The sequence below is a fragment of the Mus pahari genome, chromosome 4, assembly GCF_900095145.1.
Source record: "Mus pahari chromosome 4, PAHARI_EIJ_v1.1, whole genome shotgun sequence".
Lineage (NCBI taxonomy): Eukaryota > Metazoa > Chordata > Mammalia > Rodentia > Muridae > Mus > Mus pahari.
The window spans coordinates 94,193,693-94,210,598 of record NC_034593.1 but is presented as its reverse complement, the minus strand read 5'-3'; the positions used below and the strand labels follow the sequence as shown (position 1 = coordinate 94,210,598).

At 38.6% G+C, this 16,906-nt stretch overlaps 1 protein-coding gene across 2 annotated transcripts in view; it reads left to right on the top strand.

Moving 5' to 3' along the window:
* Lrig2 (leucine rich repeats and immunoglobulin like domains 2) overlaps positions 1-16,906 on the top strand; it is a 57,974-nt gene that overhangs the window by 27,099 nt on the left and 13,969 nt on the right. For both annotated transcript variants that reach the window (XM_021195763.1, XM_021195762.1), the window contains exons 9-12: positions 2,612-2,692; positions 4,777-4,848; positions 5,108-5,176; positions 16,287-16,450. In XM_021195763.1, the coding sequence (XP_021051422.1) occupies positions 2,612-2,692; positions 4,777-4,848; positions 5,108-5,176; positions 16,287-16,450 (386 nt within the window). The remainder of the gene's footprint in view (positions 1-2,611; positions 2,693-4,776; positions 4,849-5,107; positions 5,177-16,286; positions 16,451-16,906) is intronic.

The window sequence follows — 16,906 nt, the reverse complement described above, 5'->3', positions numbered from 1 at the left end:
GTTCTTTATTAAAGCCAATCAGCAAGTAAGGAAGGTGAATGTTTAAAAAAATACAAGGCCTGTGATGGGCCTTAGGAATAACAATACCAGCGTCTGCCAGTACTCAGCTCTCTGCTGGTTTGGCAATCAACAGTTGAATATACAGAGACAACCTTTACCCAATGTATAAACGGTTACCCCAACACTTTGCTTTTATAAGTTTCAGGGTTATCTGATTGGGTCTTGCCCTGAGGTACCATTTCCTTTATTCCATTCAGCATTAGTCCTTTTTTGTTTGTTTGTTTGTTTGTTTATTGAAATTTATCATCTCTGTGAGCACAGGGCTTGGCTACAACATTCCATTGCCTCGTACTCTTTTTACCCCCAAACTGTACATTTTGCATTTCTTTTTGCCCTGCTGGCCCCTTTTCATTATAGATCTGTGAAACAATGATAACCACATAATACAGTGCTAAGCTGCCTTGGCATCTCTGCCAACGGCATTAGTCTGGACCTCTTAATTTAGTCTCTGGCAAATTTTTTTGGACTAAGGGCAGAAAACAAGTACATTCTTTGCCAAGATATAAGAATGGGCTCTAATATTCTTCCTTCTGAAACCTTTTGAGCTGGGCCTCCGTAGGCCACATTGCTTTCAGCACTACTGCCTTCCATGCTCCTAATAGGATGACTCAATTAAGCCCTACTTATAGCATTCAACTGCTTTCTTCATCCAAAGTCCCAGAGTTTTCCATATATCTCTAAACAGCAGTATGGTCAGGCCTTTCTCAGTAGTACCCTAGTCCCTAATATAAACTTCTAAGTTCTACTTCTATGATGAAACACTACGAGCAAGCTAATTTATAAAAGGAAACATTTATTTGGGGGCTTGCTTATAGTTTCAGAGGGTTAGTCTATAACCACTATGGCAGGGACTGTGTAGGCAGCAGATAGGCAGGCATGGCACTGGAGTAGTAGTTGAGAACCACAAGATGGAGTCAGAGAGAACAAGACTGGGCCTGTTGTGGGCTTTTGAAACCCATCCACAGTGACAAACCTCCTCAAACAAAGCCATACCCCCTAATCCTTCCCAAAATAACTGAGAATCAGTTGCTCAAACATATGAGTTCATGCGGGCCATTCTTATTCAAACCACAGACACACATGCATATAGAAACACACACCTAGCCTTAAACTGAGAAAAATTTACCTACTTCTGCCTCCAGAATGCTTGGGATTAAAGGTATGTGCCACCATACCCCACGGCTTATTTTTACGTGCCTTATTTATTTATCTATTCATTAATTAATGTAATTAATGTCATTATTTAATTATGTCTCCAGACAAGGTTCTGCTGTGTTACCCAGGCCAACTTTGAACTCTCTATCTTCCTGTCTTAGTTTCCCGAGTCCTGGGATTATAGGCATGAGCCTATGATTTGTGAATAGGCATGCCTCTCTTGGTGAATAATTTAGAGGAGGGGGAATTTCCTGAAGAATTGATAGTAAAGTAAAATGAGCTATATTAGCATTTTACTTGAAGGCTAAGCAAAAAAAGAAACCTCTCTTGGCATCCACACTTTACTCTTGTAAATCAGAAAGCATGTGCCTTAGTGTAGTATGAGATAGCTTTAGGAAGTAAAAGTAGTTAAATAATTCTACTATAACTGGTATTTCATCAGCTCATGATATATACAAGTGTATTTTCTCTAAGAATGGAATAGTTTTTAAAGAAATTAGTTTTAAAAAATGGAATAGTTTGGGCTGGAGAAATGTCTCAGGGGTTAAGAACACTGACTGCTCTTCCAGAGGTCCTGAGTTCAATTTCCAGCAACCACATGGTGGCTCACAACCATGTGTAATGGGATCTGGATGCCTTCTTTGGGTGTGTCTGAAGACAGCTACAGTGCACTCATACACATAAAATAAATAATATTTTTTTTAAAAGAAAAGAATGGAATAGTTTTTAAAGAAAACACACTGAGCTCTCTAGCATATAGTCATATCGTTTTTGCTCCCCAAGGGGAGTGTTAGATTGCTCTTGAGCTGTGAAGTTCTATGTTAGTATTTCTCTTTGAGGTATTGAGTTTAAGAGCACAGAGGGAGTCTTGGAGCACTCAGGAATCTCATGACTCTACCTTTGGAAGCTGTATCTATCACCTTTATCTTGAAACCTTCCTTTTTATAGGACCCTGCCTACAATTTTTAATAGGCTAGTACAGTTAGATAAGGCGAGCTAGGAAGATTAATTTTTTGCTTATCTACATTTATTCATCCATCCATTCATCCATATTTTTGAGGCAGGGTCTCTCTATGAAGTTCTGACTGTCTTGGAACTCACTATGTACATCAAGGTGCTTTGAACTCACAGAGTTCCGCTTGTCTCTGCCTCCAGCAGTTGAGTGCTGGTACTAAAGATGTGCACTACCGTGCCCTGTTACTTAGTTAACTTATTAATTTTTCTGTGTTTATCACAAGTATTCCTTTAAAAAGCAGACCGAGTCTTCATCATAAATGACCATTAAAATAAGGACTGACATTAACATGTATGTTTCTTTATGTTGCTGTATCAGGATGCTGCATAGTGGTGTGGTGGTCATATTGGCTAACAATCTTTTTCTCCCTGACACTTTCAGAGATTTGAGAAACAATGACATTTCATGGGCCATAGAAGATGCTAGTGAAGCCTTTTCTGGACTCAAAAGTCTCACTAAATTGTATGTATCTGTGATGTTTATATCTAATGTCTTTTAAATGTTTCTGTGTAATGTTTATTTTATATAGCCAGAAAGTCTGAGCCTTCCATCTCCTAGAAGTGAAAGTTTTGTTTGTTTGTCAAGTAGATTGTTGTTTGGTACTTTTTAGTTTATAAAGTATTCCTATGGAAATTTTTTAATTTCTTGATTCGTTTCAGATTAGCGTTGTGAGATATGGGTTTCTTATGGCATCTTCATACATATGTTTCTTTACTCTTTGTTCACATTCATTCCTCTTTCCTACTTTCCTCTTCCCACTTCCTCCCTGCTGCGGGGGGTTCCCTTTTTACATCCAGGTAGTCCTTCTGCTTTCTAATGACATATGCACCATTCTTTGTTGTTGTTGTTGTTTTTGTTTTTTTGAGACAGGGTTTCTCTGTATAGCCCTGGCTGTCCTGGAACTCACTCTGTAGACCAGGCTGGCCTCGAACTCAGAAATCCGCCTGCCTCTGCCTCCTGAGTGCTGGATTAAAGGCGTGTGCCACCACACCTGGTTGCACCATTCTTTATTAGATCTGTTGCTTCCCTCTCAGGATCCCTTTTCTAGTTTCATGACCTACAAGCGTGCGCGTGCGCGCGCGTGCGCGCGCGCACACACACACACACACACACACACACACACACATATATATATATATATACATACATACATACACACACACATATGTAATTCTAAATCTAGGTTCTGCATATGAAAGAAAATGTTTGGTTGTAACCATTTTCTTAAAAATGCTATAACTTAATTTTTGCACATATGTGTTACCCTTTCTTTATCTGTGTTTCAATGGACATCTAGGCTGGTCCTGTCTCTTGACTGTTGCATGTAGTGCAGCATGGTGATGCAAGTGTCCCTGAGGCATATTGCTTTAGAATCCTTCAGGTATATATGTGCCAGTAGCATGGCTGGACCATATGGTGGTTCTGTTTTCAGTTTTTGGAGGGATATCCATACTGATTTGCATAGTGACTGTACAAGTTTACATTCTCAATCTTGTGGAATTTAAATAAGTTACCGAATAGAGTTTTCCATTCAAGTAAGAGCAATGCTCTAAGAAAGTATAATAGAACTAGTAGTATGTTTGATCTTGGAAGCTACCTGGGGAATCAGCCTAATAATAGGGAAAATAATCTCCCATGAAACATTTGAGATCTCCTATGAGAAGGATTTCTCCAAAGATTTATACTTGTCTGAGTAGCTGTAATCAGACTAGCTCTTATTAATGAGAGCAATGGAGAACTGTGAAGAAATGGAGAGGAAATAGTATAATCAAATGTATAATGTGTGAAAAGTAAAATAAAAATTTAAAGGAAAACCCCCCAGAGAAATGGAGAATTTAACCTCACTTAGCCTAGGCAAGCTACCAGTATTTTAGTGGCTAGGATGAGAGGACTTCCGTTGAGCTCTGAGATCTCAATAGATGCTTTCATGTTATGCTTTTTTTTTTTTTTTTTTTTTTTTTAAAGATTTATTATATCTAAGTACACTGTGGCTGTCTTCAGACACACCAGAAGAGGGTGTCAGATCTCATTTTTGGATGGTTGTGAGCCACCATGTGGTTGCTGGGATTTGAACTCATGACCTTTGGAAGAGCAGTCAGTGCTCTTAACCGCTGAGCCATCTCTCCAGCCCCTCATGTTATGCTTTTAATTAGTAAGTTCATGACTTTCTTAAAAATGCTTGCTTTCATTAAGCTAGTGTGTATACTTTTCCCCTTAGTTTTATCGCAATAAAGCCATTAAAGGGGCTAAAGGGATGGCTCTGAGGTTGAGAATGTGTTCTGTTCTTCCAGAGGACCTGAGTTTGGTTCTTAGCACCAGTATTAGGAGGCTCATAAGCACTCAGAACTTCCCCTCCATGGGATCTGATATTCTCTTCTGCTTTCTGCAGGTACAGCACTGAACATGTACATACCTCTCCCCCAACATATACACGCAGACATATAACTAAAAAATAATTTTTAAAATGTGCATAATACCACAATGTAAACATTAACACAATTATACCTTATGTAGGTAAATATCTAATGAATTTAATTTTATTTCAGAATCTTGCAAGGAAACCGGATTAAGTCAGTTACACAGAAAGCATTCATTGGCCTTGAGTCCCTTGAGTATCTGTAAGTATTTCATATATATTCACTCACTGTACAGTCTTTGTGCTAGGCATGGTGGTGCCTGCCTTTAATCCCAGTCCTCAGGAGGCAGTGGCAGGCACATCTTTGTGAGCTTGAGGACAGCCTGCTCTACATAGCAAGTTTAAGGCCAGCCAGGGTTGCATACTGAGACTGTATGTCAGCAGGTATTCATGAACATTTAAGCATTTATGTAATTTCACTACAGCAATGGTTACTGATGTTGTATTTCTCTTGATTTCAGAGATTTGAACAACAATGCTATAATGTCTATTCAAGAAAATGCTTTTTCTCAGACTCACTTAAAGGGACTGTAAGTAATTTTTTCTCTTTTGTTAGTGCTCATTGTATATAAAGTACATAATTTGTGTGTCTGGTGCTCATATAGGCCAGAGGAGATGATTAGATTCTCTGAACTGGAGTTACAGATACTGGCTTTTAAGGGAGAACAGACAATGTTCTTAACCACTGAACCATCTCTCTATCCCTCATTGTCTATAAAGACGGTGACTCAGATGTTTCAGAAGCATAGGATGTAAGCAAGAGATAGACCAGTGTTAGCACTGAGAGATAACCCAACACTGGACAGTCAGGAGCGTGTGCTGCCACGTGTGTGCTGCCTGTGCTCACAAGTAGGAAACCTTAGCACCACTCCTGGGCTCCGATGTGGATTTTAGTTTCTAGACTCTTCGATTCCTGTGTCTCTAGTTTTTACCCTATGATCGGGTTAAGGTGGGTAACAGCTGATTTTGATCTTTACTTTGTGAGATTGATCTAGGATTTTGTGTTATTAATTTTAATGTCTTTAAACTACTAAGATGTTCAGCAAATTTAAATATTGCAGTAGAAAAAAGATAGTGTTTTATACTTTTTTCCCATATAATTTAAAAAATAATTTTTAAAATATGTATGAGTGCTTTGTCTACATGTGTGTCTCTGTACCTTGTATATGCATGCCTGGTACTTCTGGAGGCCAGAGGAGGGTGTCAGATCCTCTGTAATTGGTATTACAGACAGTTGTGAGCTGACACTGGGTGCTGGGAACTGTACCCAGGTCCTCTGAAAAAGAAGTGCTTTTAACTGCTGAGCTATTTCTCCAGTATTTCCTATATAATTTTTTTAAAAATTGTTTTTAAAAAATTATTTTATGTGTATGCGCCTTAGTGTATGTAAGTCTACTGCATGTATACATATGTGAGTACAAGGAGATGAGAAGGCATCAGATCCTTTGGAACTGGAGTTGCAGATGCTTTTGCGCTGCCGTGGGGGCACTGTACAGCAAGCCCAGGACCTCTGTGAGAGTTCTAATTGCTAAGCAGTCTCTCCAGACTCCTGTGAAGGAAGTTAACCTGGGAAATCTGTTTGTTTGTTTTTTTAAGATTTATTTATTATTATATCTAAGTACACTGTAGCTGTCTTCAGACACACCAGAAGAGGGTGTCAGATCTCATTACAGATGGCTGTGAGCCACTATGTGGTTGCTGGGAATTGAACTCAGGACTTTCAAGATCAGGTTGGTCTACAGAGTGAGATCAGGATAGCCAGGATTATAGAGAGAGACCCTCTCTCAAAAGAAAAAAAAAAGTATGGCATGTGTGTATGCCGCCTCCCTGCCTCCAGCATGTTTATACACATGCATGGTAGATAAAAATCTAAACAAAGTTATCCTAAAGTACTGATTTGTAATAGGTTGGGAAATTTAAAAACTAATTTTTTTTTTTTTTTTTTTTTTGGTTTTTGGTTTTTGGAGACAGGGTTTCTCTGTATAGCTCTGGCTGTCCTGGAACTCACTTGGTAGACCAGGCTAGCCTTGAACTCAGAAATCCGCCTGCCTCTGCCTCCCGAGTGCTGGGATTAAAGGCCTGCGCCACCAGGCCCAGCTAACTAATTCTTACTATAGATGGAGATGTATTAGAAATGTTTTTAAGTTTGTGTTCAGACCCTGTCTCCATTTTTTTTTAAAGATTTATTTATTTATTATATGTAAGTACACTGTAGCTGTCTTCAGACACCCCAGAAGAGGGGGTTAGATCTTATTACAGATGGCTGTGAGTCACCATGTGGTTGCTGGGATTTGAACTCAGAACCTTCGGAAGAGCAGTCAGTGCTCTTAACTGCTGAGCCATCTCTCCAGCCCCTGTCTCCATTTCTTATAACTTGTCACAGTAGGCAAATTGCTTAGTTGGAGACTTAGTGTTTCTTGTCAGAATGGGAGTAGTGGTTCCCTAGGGTCATGTGACAATACCATGAAATAATTTGTTTACTAAGACATTCATTCATCCTCTGTTGTGTACTGTATTGGATCGTGGTCTCTTTTCTTACTCCATATTACGTTAAGAAAGTTTATTCTAAGGACAATAAAGAATTAAACAGTAATGGGTAGGGATGTAGCTTGGTTGGGGTGCTTATCTAGCATGTGCAAGGTTCTGCACTTTATTCCCCAGCACTGCAAAACAACGGTAACAAAAATAGAATAAATAGATGTAGACATGGAGGGTTTTCAGAGAATGCTGAGCACTGATCCAAGGCACATAGTAAAAATCAAATGTCTAATATCTACAACAAAAATCGAAATATGAAAATCTGGACTATGGATGTGACCCGTTGGTAAAATACTTGCCTATCATGTGTGAAGCTCTGGATTTATTCCCTAGCATTGCGTTGACCAGGCTTAGTAGTAAGTGCCTATAATCCCAGCACTCAGGATGTGAAGGCAGGAAGATCAGAAGTTTAAAGTCATTCCCAACTACCTGTCAAGTTTGAGGTCATCCTGGGCTACCTAAGACCTTGCCTCAAAATCCTTTGAAAAATAATTGTTCCTTTTTGCGTGTTACAAAAATTAGAGGGATCTTGTAAAACATTTGGATTTACTTCTAGGGATAGCTAATTTGTAAGGATTCAATTTAACTATAAATCAGCTTATCTTTTTTTTTCTACCATTATAATCTGAGGGTCAGCAAGAAAGTTTTAAGTAATATGAGAACCTAGTTCAACATGTACATTACATAGAAGGAAGTATAGTGTCAGTGTAGAGATTCACTAGTGAGATGAACAAATAACAAGTACTTAATTAAACACACTTCAGCAGGCTCCTGACTCTTCTAGGCCTACCTGTGTACTTTTTTTTTTTTGACAGGGTCTCCCTATGTAGACCAGGCTGGCCTTGAACATAAAAGGTATCTAGAAAAAAAAATCTGCCTGCTTCTGCCTCATAAATGCTGGGTTTAGAGACATGTGCCACTATACTTGAGCCCATTTAGCAAGGATCCTCCCATGCACATATCTGGGTATCCCTAGATACTCTAGATAACTGACCACACTTTTCCTTCTGTAACATTCCTCAGGTGATACCTGACCACTCTGGCCTGCCTTTATTTAGCAAGAGTCTTTCTAGGTTGTTTTAGCTAGAACCCTCTTAAGTTCTGAAGCCACCTGCTTATTCTTACCCCCCTTTCTCATTGGTTAAAAAAATCCTGTTTGCTGTTGCTTGTAATTAGAGTTAAGCCCAACTTCTTTCCTCTTTTACAGAATTTCATTGCAAAGATCTCTGTGCCTAGGAAGGAGATTGTCTTGAATACACTCTGCCTTACCATGCTTTAACAAGTATCATTGAATAGCTTTTCCTTTAACAGTTATGGTGGTGTGGCATGGATAGGATCAGATTCATCATTGGACCCCCGGACCTCTCACCCAGGTCTCCCAAATATACACGTTTGAAGCCTTTGTCTTCATTCCTGACTGATTGATCGGGGATCCAATGGTTAGTCAGACTGGTGAACCATTGCTCTGGACAGACATCCATTGGAGCTGGTGGTAAGGAGAGATTTTGATTCTTGAGATTCTGAGTGCAGTTTCTAAGATGCGGCAGAGTGCTACACTTCATGCTGGCTCTGCTGTGGTCTTCCTGGATCTCTTTTCTGAGTGGGGTTTTTTCCCTTACTCCCTGGTGTATTCTTTGTCCTCTGTGGAATCTTTCTTTTTTTCTTGATTAGGTTCTGTTTTTCCTCTAGGAGTTTCTTTGCCCTTACTGGAAACTCTGGCAATAATTTGTTCTGCTAATTCTATCCACTTAACTGCTTAACTGTCCGCTTCCTTTTTTTTTTTTTTTTTTTAAATTAGGTATTTTCTTTATTTACATTTCAAATGATATCCTGAAAGTCCCCTATACCCCCCCACTCCCCTACCCACCCTCTCCCACTTCTTGGCCCTGGGGTTCCCCTGTACTGGGGCATATAAAGTTTGCAAGACCAAGGGGCCTCTCTTCCCAATGATGGCCGACTAGACCATCTTCTGCTACATATGCAGCTAGAGACACGAGCTCTGGGAGTACTGATTAGTTCATATTGTTGTTCCACCTATAGGGTTGCAGACCCCTTCAGCTCAGCTGTCCACTTCCTAATTATTGGAATTTTATTGTCCTCTTTTGGGGAACTTATGGTTTCCCTGTACTGGTTCTTCTTAAGATCACTCCCTTCCGTCCCTTTGAGTCTTTTGATAATGTCTCTGAAAATCCCTCTTTTGCACTTGTCTATCCACCTCTGTCAGTCCATATTCTATTTTTGCTGCTCCCCTTTCAGGCTACCTATTATTGTCCATTGGAGATTCTCGAGACTAATAAACCTCAAATAGTAATTGCGTAAGTCTGAAAAGCACAAGTATTATTTTATCTATATTCAGATGGGCTTTGGAGATACCTAAATAGCTCCTATGTGTCTCTGTAACCTCCCTAGGATTGATTATGTGTCCTGGCAAAATAATTTTTAAAATTTTTTATTCAGCATATATTGATTATACATAATAGGTTTCATTCTGACATTTTCATGCATTCATGTAATGTATGTTGATTATATTTATTCCCTATTCCCTTGTCCTCTGCGGAATCTTTCTTTTTTTCTTGATTAGGTTGTTTTCCTAAGTAGTCCCACTTCTATTTTTATGTCTTTTTTTTTTTGTTTGTTTATTTTTGTGACCCAATGAGTTTCTTAGGGCTGTTTACAGAAACATGGGCACCTTATCTATGGCTATAGCATTGAAGAAAATGTCTCTCCATCTCCAATAACTCTTAACAGTGTATAAATCCTCAGAGGGGGCCCAAGCTGATAGTCTCCTCTACAAATATATGTGTTTCACCTTATCCTTTAGAAAGTGCTCTGTGCTGAACCTGCATAGTATCAAACCTATACATGCTATAAAATTACCGTTGCAGAATAATAGTATTCACTTGTCCTTCCATGTCTTGTGACCTGTTACTGCTTCTTAATCACTTGTGGGTTGGAACTTTAACAAATTAAAGAAGTTACTTGAACCCAAGCCACTGTAACACTATAACACTTGATCTAATAATCAGTATAGCCTTCAAATCATTAATGGGTGATGAGGATATACTAGACAAAAGGATGATTTATATCCTGAATGGAACAGCATAAGGTTTTTTCTCATTAATCAAAATGGCACACAATTTGCAACTTAGGAATTGTTTACTTTGATATTATTGACCTCCCATGATTGAAACTGCAGGAAGCAAGCTGTGGATAAGGGAGATATACTAAATTTGTAAATAATTATCTTTCCCTCTTTGTTTTTCAGCAACAGTTTGGATTAAAACAACAGGGTTTTTTTGTTTGTTTGTTTGTTTTTTGTTGTTTTTTTTACTTAAAACTGCCTTTGGGAGGCAAAAGAGTTTAAGGCCAACCTGATCTATATTGTGAGTTCCAGGCCAACCAGGGTTATAGAGAGACCCTATCTCAAAAACAGTAAATAGATAAGTAAGTTTATGTTAGTGTTTTACTGGTTCAAGATTGAAATCTTAGACTGAAAGATGTAATTTCTGTTTGCATGTTTATATAGTAGTTTGTATATGTTAGGTATGAATGTTAAATATGTTTGTGCATTAAAAGGCTGGAATTGACATGAGGGGTCTTCTCCTGTTTTTTACCTTAGTTTTGAGCTGGGGTCTTCCACTGATCTTGGAGTTCTGTTTTAGCTAACCTAGCTGGCCAGCTTGCTCTTGGGTATCTCCCTCCCCCTGCTTCCCCCAGAGCTAGGGTTACATATGCATATGGCTGCACCTGTGTTTTACCTGGATCCTGCAGATTCAGACTCAGATCCTCATGCTGTCACAGTAGCCCTGTGATATTTGTCTAGCTCTGAATTAGTGGTTTTCAACCTTTGGGCTACAACCCTTCTGGCAAACCTGTAGCTCCAAAAATATTTACATTGCTGTTCTTAACATTAGCAAAATTACAGCTATGAGGAAGCAACAAAAATAATTTTCTGGCTGGGGTCACCACATCATGAAGAACTGTGTTAGTTGTATTGTTAGGGAGGCTGAGAACCACTACTCTAGATGGTATTGCCAAATTAATTTATACTTTTTTTTTTAAAGAATTCTTTTAAAATTGTCTTAAGAAAAAAAAAAGAAGGAAGGAAGGAGGGAAAGAAAGAAAGGAAGGAGGGAAAGAAAGAAAAGAGTTAGGTGGTTGATAACACATACCTTTAATCCTAGCACTTGGGAGGCACAGGCAATGAGTTCAAGGCCAGCCTGGTCTACAGAGTAAGTTAAGTTCCAGGACAGTCAGGGCTACACAGAGAAACCCTGTCTCAAAACAAACAAACAAAAAAAAAAAAACAAAAAAGAAGAAGAAAACAAATAAGGATATGAATAAGCATAAAACTCTTAGAAACACAACCCATGTACTTTTCAAATTCATATTACTTGGGTAAACCATGTGTGAATAAGATTAATCTAATGTTGGTTTGTTAAAACCAGCTGTATTTTCAGAATTGTCAACATTGTGATACAATTTCACTTTATCTGGGTTTCTACTCAGCTTGTTACCTTCACTAATGTTTGGACTATGAAACTATAATTCAACCTGTGACCAGAATGTGCATTAAAATTAGTTACTTCAAGTCAGAGTCAAAAAGAAGAAAAAGAATAGTATGCTTTTAATTTTGTAGGGTTTTCTATGATACATTTTTCTTTTCTGAGAGTTACAGGCAGGCCTTGTAGATGTTGAGCACATGCTGTGCCACTGTCAGCCTGTGAGTCTTTTCCTTGAGACAGCGTGCATAGGTCAGCTTTCCTCCTGCTTTAGCCTCTTGAACGAGGAGTGTATAGTCATGTACCGTCATATTCAGTTTTTAGTGATATCTTTAACTCTTACCTCTCTTAACAGATAATGAGAACAGATTTTCTATAAGAATTGTAATCATAATTAATCACAAGTGAGTCAGGCAGATGTAAGCAGAGTAAGTTTATGAATGAACTTTTTAACCAGTCACTGTTTTTATGTAATATGTCTATGTAAAACAATTAAGCCATATTACTAAGTGAAATGGTGAAATTTATTCATTGAATCTGTAGATAATTTTAAAGTATGATAAAATTTGAGGCATTAATTGTCAGATATCTTCAAACTTATATTCTTTAGATGGCTTAAATTCTAGAGGAAACAAAATGTATTTGAGCCTGTTAGTGAGTATGTCCTGGGCTGTAGAGAAAAAAAATGTACTGTAGCCATATGCTTACAGAAACTTAAATGGTACATTAAATTTGTTATTTTTAAGATGCTGGTATATGGCAATTTACTTTTCATCTTTTTTTCCTTTAAAATGTCTTAAGTATTCTTTAAACTTGTAAAAAATTTTACTGTTTTATGTATATGGGTGTTTTACATGCATGCCTGCTGTCCAAGGAAAAGATGATAGAATGTTGTCCTTGGAACTCAAGATGGTTGTGAACCATCATATGGGTGCTGGAAACTGAGCCTGGGTCCTCTGCAAGAACAAGTACTAACCTCTGAGCAATTTCTTCAGCCCTAAGTGGGAAGATTTTTATAGGTCAGGCTTGGGTGCAGTGAACACATAAAGTCTATTCTGCACACATTCAGTGGTGGGAATTCTGGGACATGAATACTCCCTAACTACAAAGACAGACTAGGAGATTAATCTAGTCATGTGCTCAGAAGGAAAAAAATTATGAAGGGGTCTTGGGGGAGAGGCAAGCCAGCCTGGTGTCAGTGGAAGTTAGAAGAGGCTTAGATCTCTCAGAATTGGAGTTTCAGATGATTGTGAGCAGCCATGTGATTGGTGGACTTGAACCTGGGTCCTCCTAAAGAGCAGCAGTGCTCTTAAGTGCTGAGGCATCTCTCTAGCTCCACAACAAAAGTTACTGTTAATGTTGTTAGCTAATCCTAAAAGCCACAGTGCTGTATACAAGGAGAGATGAATATATTTTTGGTGTGAAAGGGTATAAAGTACAAAGATATTTCTTATTGCATTTATCTATCTTGTGTGTGTGTGTGTGTGTGTGTGTGTGTGTGTGTTTGTGTGTGTGTTTGGATCAGAGGCCAACTTATGGGTCAGTTTACGGCATCAAGCATGCCAGTGGGCACCTTTACCTACTGGGCATCTCACGTAGGCCCCGAAGGTACATTTATAAATTTGAGGGGAAAGTAATTTTGTGTTAGTATGGAGTTGATGCAAAATGAAAATGGAGAACAAAGAACAAAAACTTTGAATAGGTATTAGAAAGTTGGGAAGAGTCTCATGTAGTCAAGCTGGCAAATTGAATCAATTCTAAGAACTTTGAAAACGAGCATTAATGTTAATTGTTCTCCTTTGTACCATTAAAATATACTGTCTTCCATTAAAAAGGTTTTCTGAGGTCCACCTGTCATCTCTTGATTTGTTTTGTTTGTCCCTGACTTTTCCCTTGTTGTCTCTCTTTCTCTCCCGCCTTCAAGATTGGATAGATTGTAGGATCTTATAAATGCTAAGCATATTCTCTGGTACTAAGCCAGCCATACCTCCAGCTTCTCCCCCCATCCCCCCACCTCCACAAACTATAATTGACTAGACCCTGCTTAAGCTTCTGGTTGTCAGCCCTTACCAAGTCCTGTAGTTTGCTCTTGTACCTCTCTCCAGCTTTCTGAGGTGATGTTTCCATTTATCCCCTAGCATCCTGATGTGATGCATAATAAAACAGCCTTTCTCAAAGTTCTGTTAGCTAAACACCTCATGACATTTCATGTATTCAAGTATTAAATGGGAAAATCTGACAGTTGCCAAGATTTATTCTAAAGATACTTTGAGGCCAGCATCTAAGAATTTGTAGCTACACTCCCACCCCCTGGACAAGGTTTCTCAATGTAGCCCTGGATATCGTGGAACTTGATCTGTAGACCAGGCTGGCCTCAAGCTCGGAGCTCTCCTTGTCTCTACCCCCTGAGTGCTGGGATTAAAGGTGTGTGCCATCACTGTCCAAATGTAGCTAATCTTTTCTAGACTTAAAAAAGCTGAGTTTAAATTTTGTTTTAGCCACTAATCCTTGTTTTCCTTCTTCTTTTCACAGAAATTACCCTCCCCCATTAAATATCTCAAGTGCTTATACCACCTAGCAATATTTTTCCCTCCCTTCTTCCCTCCCTCCCTCCTTAAAAAAGAAAGAAAGAAAGAAAGAAAGAAAGAAAGAAAGAAAGAAAGAAAGAAAGAAAGAAAGAAAGAAAGAAAGAACCTCCAGCAGGCAGGGTGCTAACTTAGGCCTATAATCTTAGCAACTAGGAGGCTGAAGCATGAGGCTGAAGCCTTTAGTACCGTGATGCCCACATGCAGTATTTTAACTCATAGTAATTCTCTTCATTTGTTTCATTTGCCTCCTACCCTACACACAAGAGCCTAACAGAGTACACACGCACACGTGCGCACAAGCACACACACAATTTTCCCCAAGTATATGAGTACTACATAATAAAATATTAATGGAAACTTTTTAAATTTATATGTAACTCTTTCATGAACCTCAAAACACTTATGCATGAGGAAGGATATCAAAAACCATAGAAATTTTAATAAATACCATTTAAAAATATTTTAAGAGCTTGTTAGATGATTTAAGAGGTAAAAGCACTTACTAAGCTCCCAGCCTGATGAGCTGAGTTGGATTTCTTGTCAGTGGAAGGAGAGACCCTCCTCCACACATGCACTGTGGCAAGACCCCCTCCCACCACGTTAAGAATAGAGCATTTCAGTCAGTAAGTTATAGTGTTCCCCAAATCCTTTGCTTTCTCTGCTTTTATATTTAAGGGATCATAGTGAGAAGAACACTGACTCTTCAAAGGGATGTGTTTTACAGATCACATTTCTTTTTTAAAGTGGCTCTTGCTCTGAGGTGCAGAGGGCTACATTGCTAGAGGGCTGAAGTGCTTTCAGTAAAGAAATTTGAAAGTAAAATGCACTTCCCACAGTAGAAAGATTTTTCAGTGCTCCAAAATCTGTGATTAGCTTTTGCTCCCAATGTTTCAAGATTTTAAACCTCAGGAGTATAGACGATTATAGTGAATATTTACAAACCTTTCACCTGGAGGTACCAGTTATTAATCTTTGACAAACTTACACAATTCCCCTGTTTCTTTTCACACTCTGACCTTTGCACTCCCTCTACACATACATTCTCTGTGTGTGTGTGTATACATACATACATACATACATACATAGACGGGTCTTTTGTTCTCAGACCATTTAAAAGTTGTACAGAGATATCAAGGGGGTGGAGCGTGAGCTTGGCAGTTAAAAGTAGTTGTTGGTTTTGCAGCGGACTCAGGTTCAGTTCTCAGTGCCCACATGGTGGCTCATAACCATCTGCTACGGCGTGGTGTGTATTTCCTAAAAACAGGGTCATATTTTACATAGCTACATTATCGTTTTCATCCTCGATGAAATTAATATTTATAAACTTACATAGTAGCTTGCCCATCTTCGTGTTTTCTCAATATCAGAAATATCACCCTGGCTGGAGATGCAGCTCAGTTGGTAGAGTACTTCTTTAGGATGCCTGAGAGATTCAGTCCCCAGGACCATGTTAAATCAGATGTGGTGCTTGGCACCCATCATACCAGTATTTGGGAGGTGGAAGCAGAACACCAGAAATTTAAGGTTATTCTTTACTATACACACACAGTAAGCTCAAAGCTTTTCTGGAATATATATATATATATATATATATATATATATATATATATATATATATCCCTGTTTAGACACTCCCCCCCCCCACCTCAGCCAATCAAGAATCATGTTTGTCAGTGGGTGTCATGGTATATATCTGGGATTGCAAGTTTGAGGCCAGACTACGTAGTATAGTAACTGCCTCAAAACAGTCCTCCCACAACAAATGAACATGCATGCGTGCATTTCACTCCATTGCAGTGGCTCTTAACATCTTTAATTTAAAATAGTTCTCTTGTCCTTCAGTCTTTCTGATTTTTTTTATGATGCTGATTTTATTAAGGCTAATGGTCTGTTTTATTATAATTAGATGAACATTTTTGATAAATAAATGCGTATATGTGTAGCAGGATTTTCCTGCAGAAACTAGAATGAAGCTAAAATGAAAGGTTCTTTTCCTTGTTTTCCTTCTGTAGTGTTCTGAACACAAGCAGTTTGCTGTGCGATTGTCATTTGAAGTGGTTACTTCAGTGGCTGGTGGATAACAACTTTCATCATTCTGTGAATGTAAGCTGTGCACATCCTGAATGGTTAGCAGGGCAAAGCATCTTGAATGTGGACCTGAAAGATTTTGTCTGTGGTTTGTATTTTTAAAAATTTCTCTTAACTATTGTAACAACAAAATAAAGAGGATTACATTACAGACCAGGTTGTCCTGGAACTCAGAGATCTGCCTGTCTCTGCTTCAAGTACTGAGAGTAATAATGTGTGCTACCACACTGACTCATACTATATTTTTTATACTATTCCAATTACTTTTTAAGGTACAAACTAATGTTACTAAATGAAGATCCCGGTTTAGAATTTCTATAGCAGCAGCTATGATGCCCTCTTCTGGTGTATACTGCTACAGTGTTGTCTTAGTCAGGGTTTCTATTCCTGCACAAACATCATGACCAAGATGCAAGTTGGGGAGGAAAGGGTTTATTCGGCTTACATTACATACTGCTGTTGATCACCAAAGGATGCAGGACTGGAACTCAAGCAGGTCAGGGAGCAGGAGCTGATGCAGAAGCCATGGAGGGATGTTCTTTAT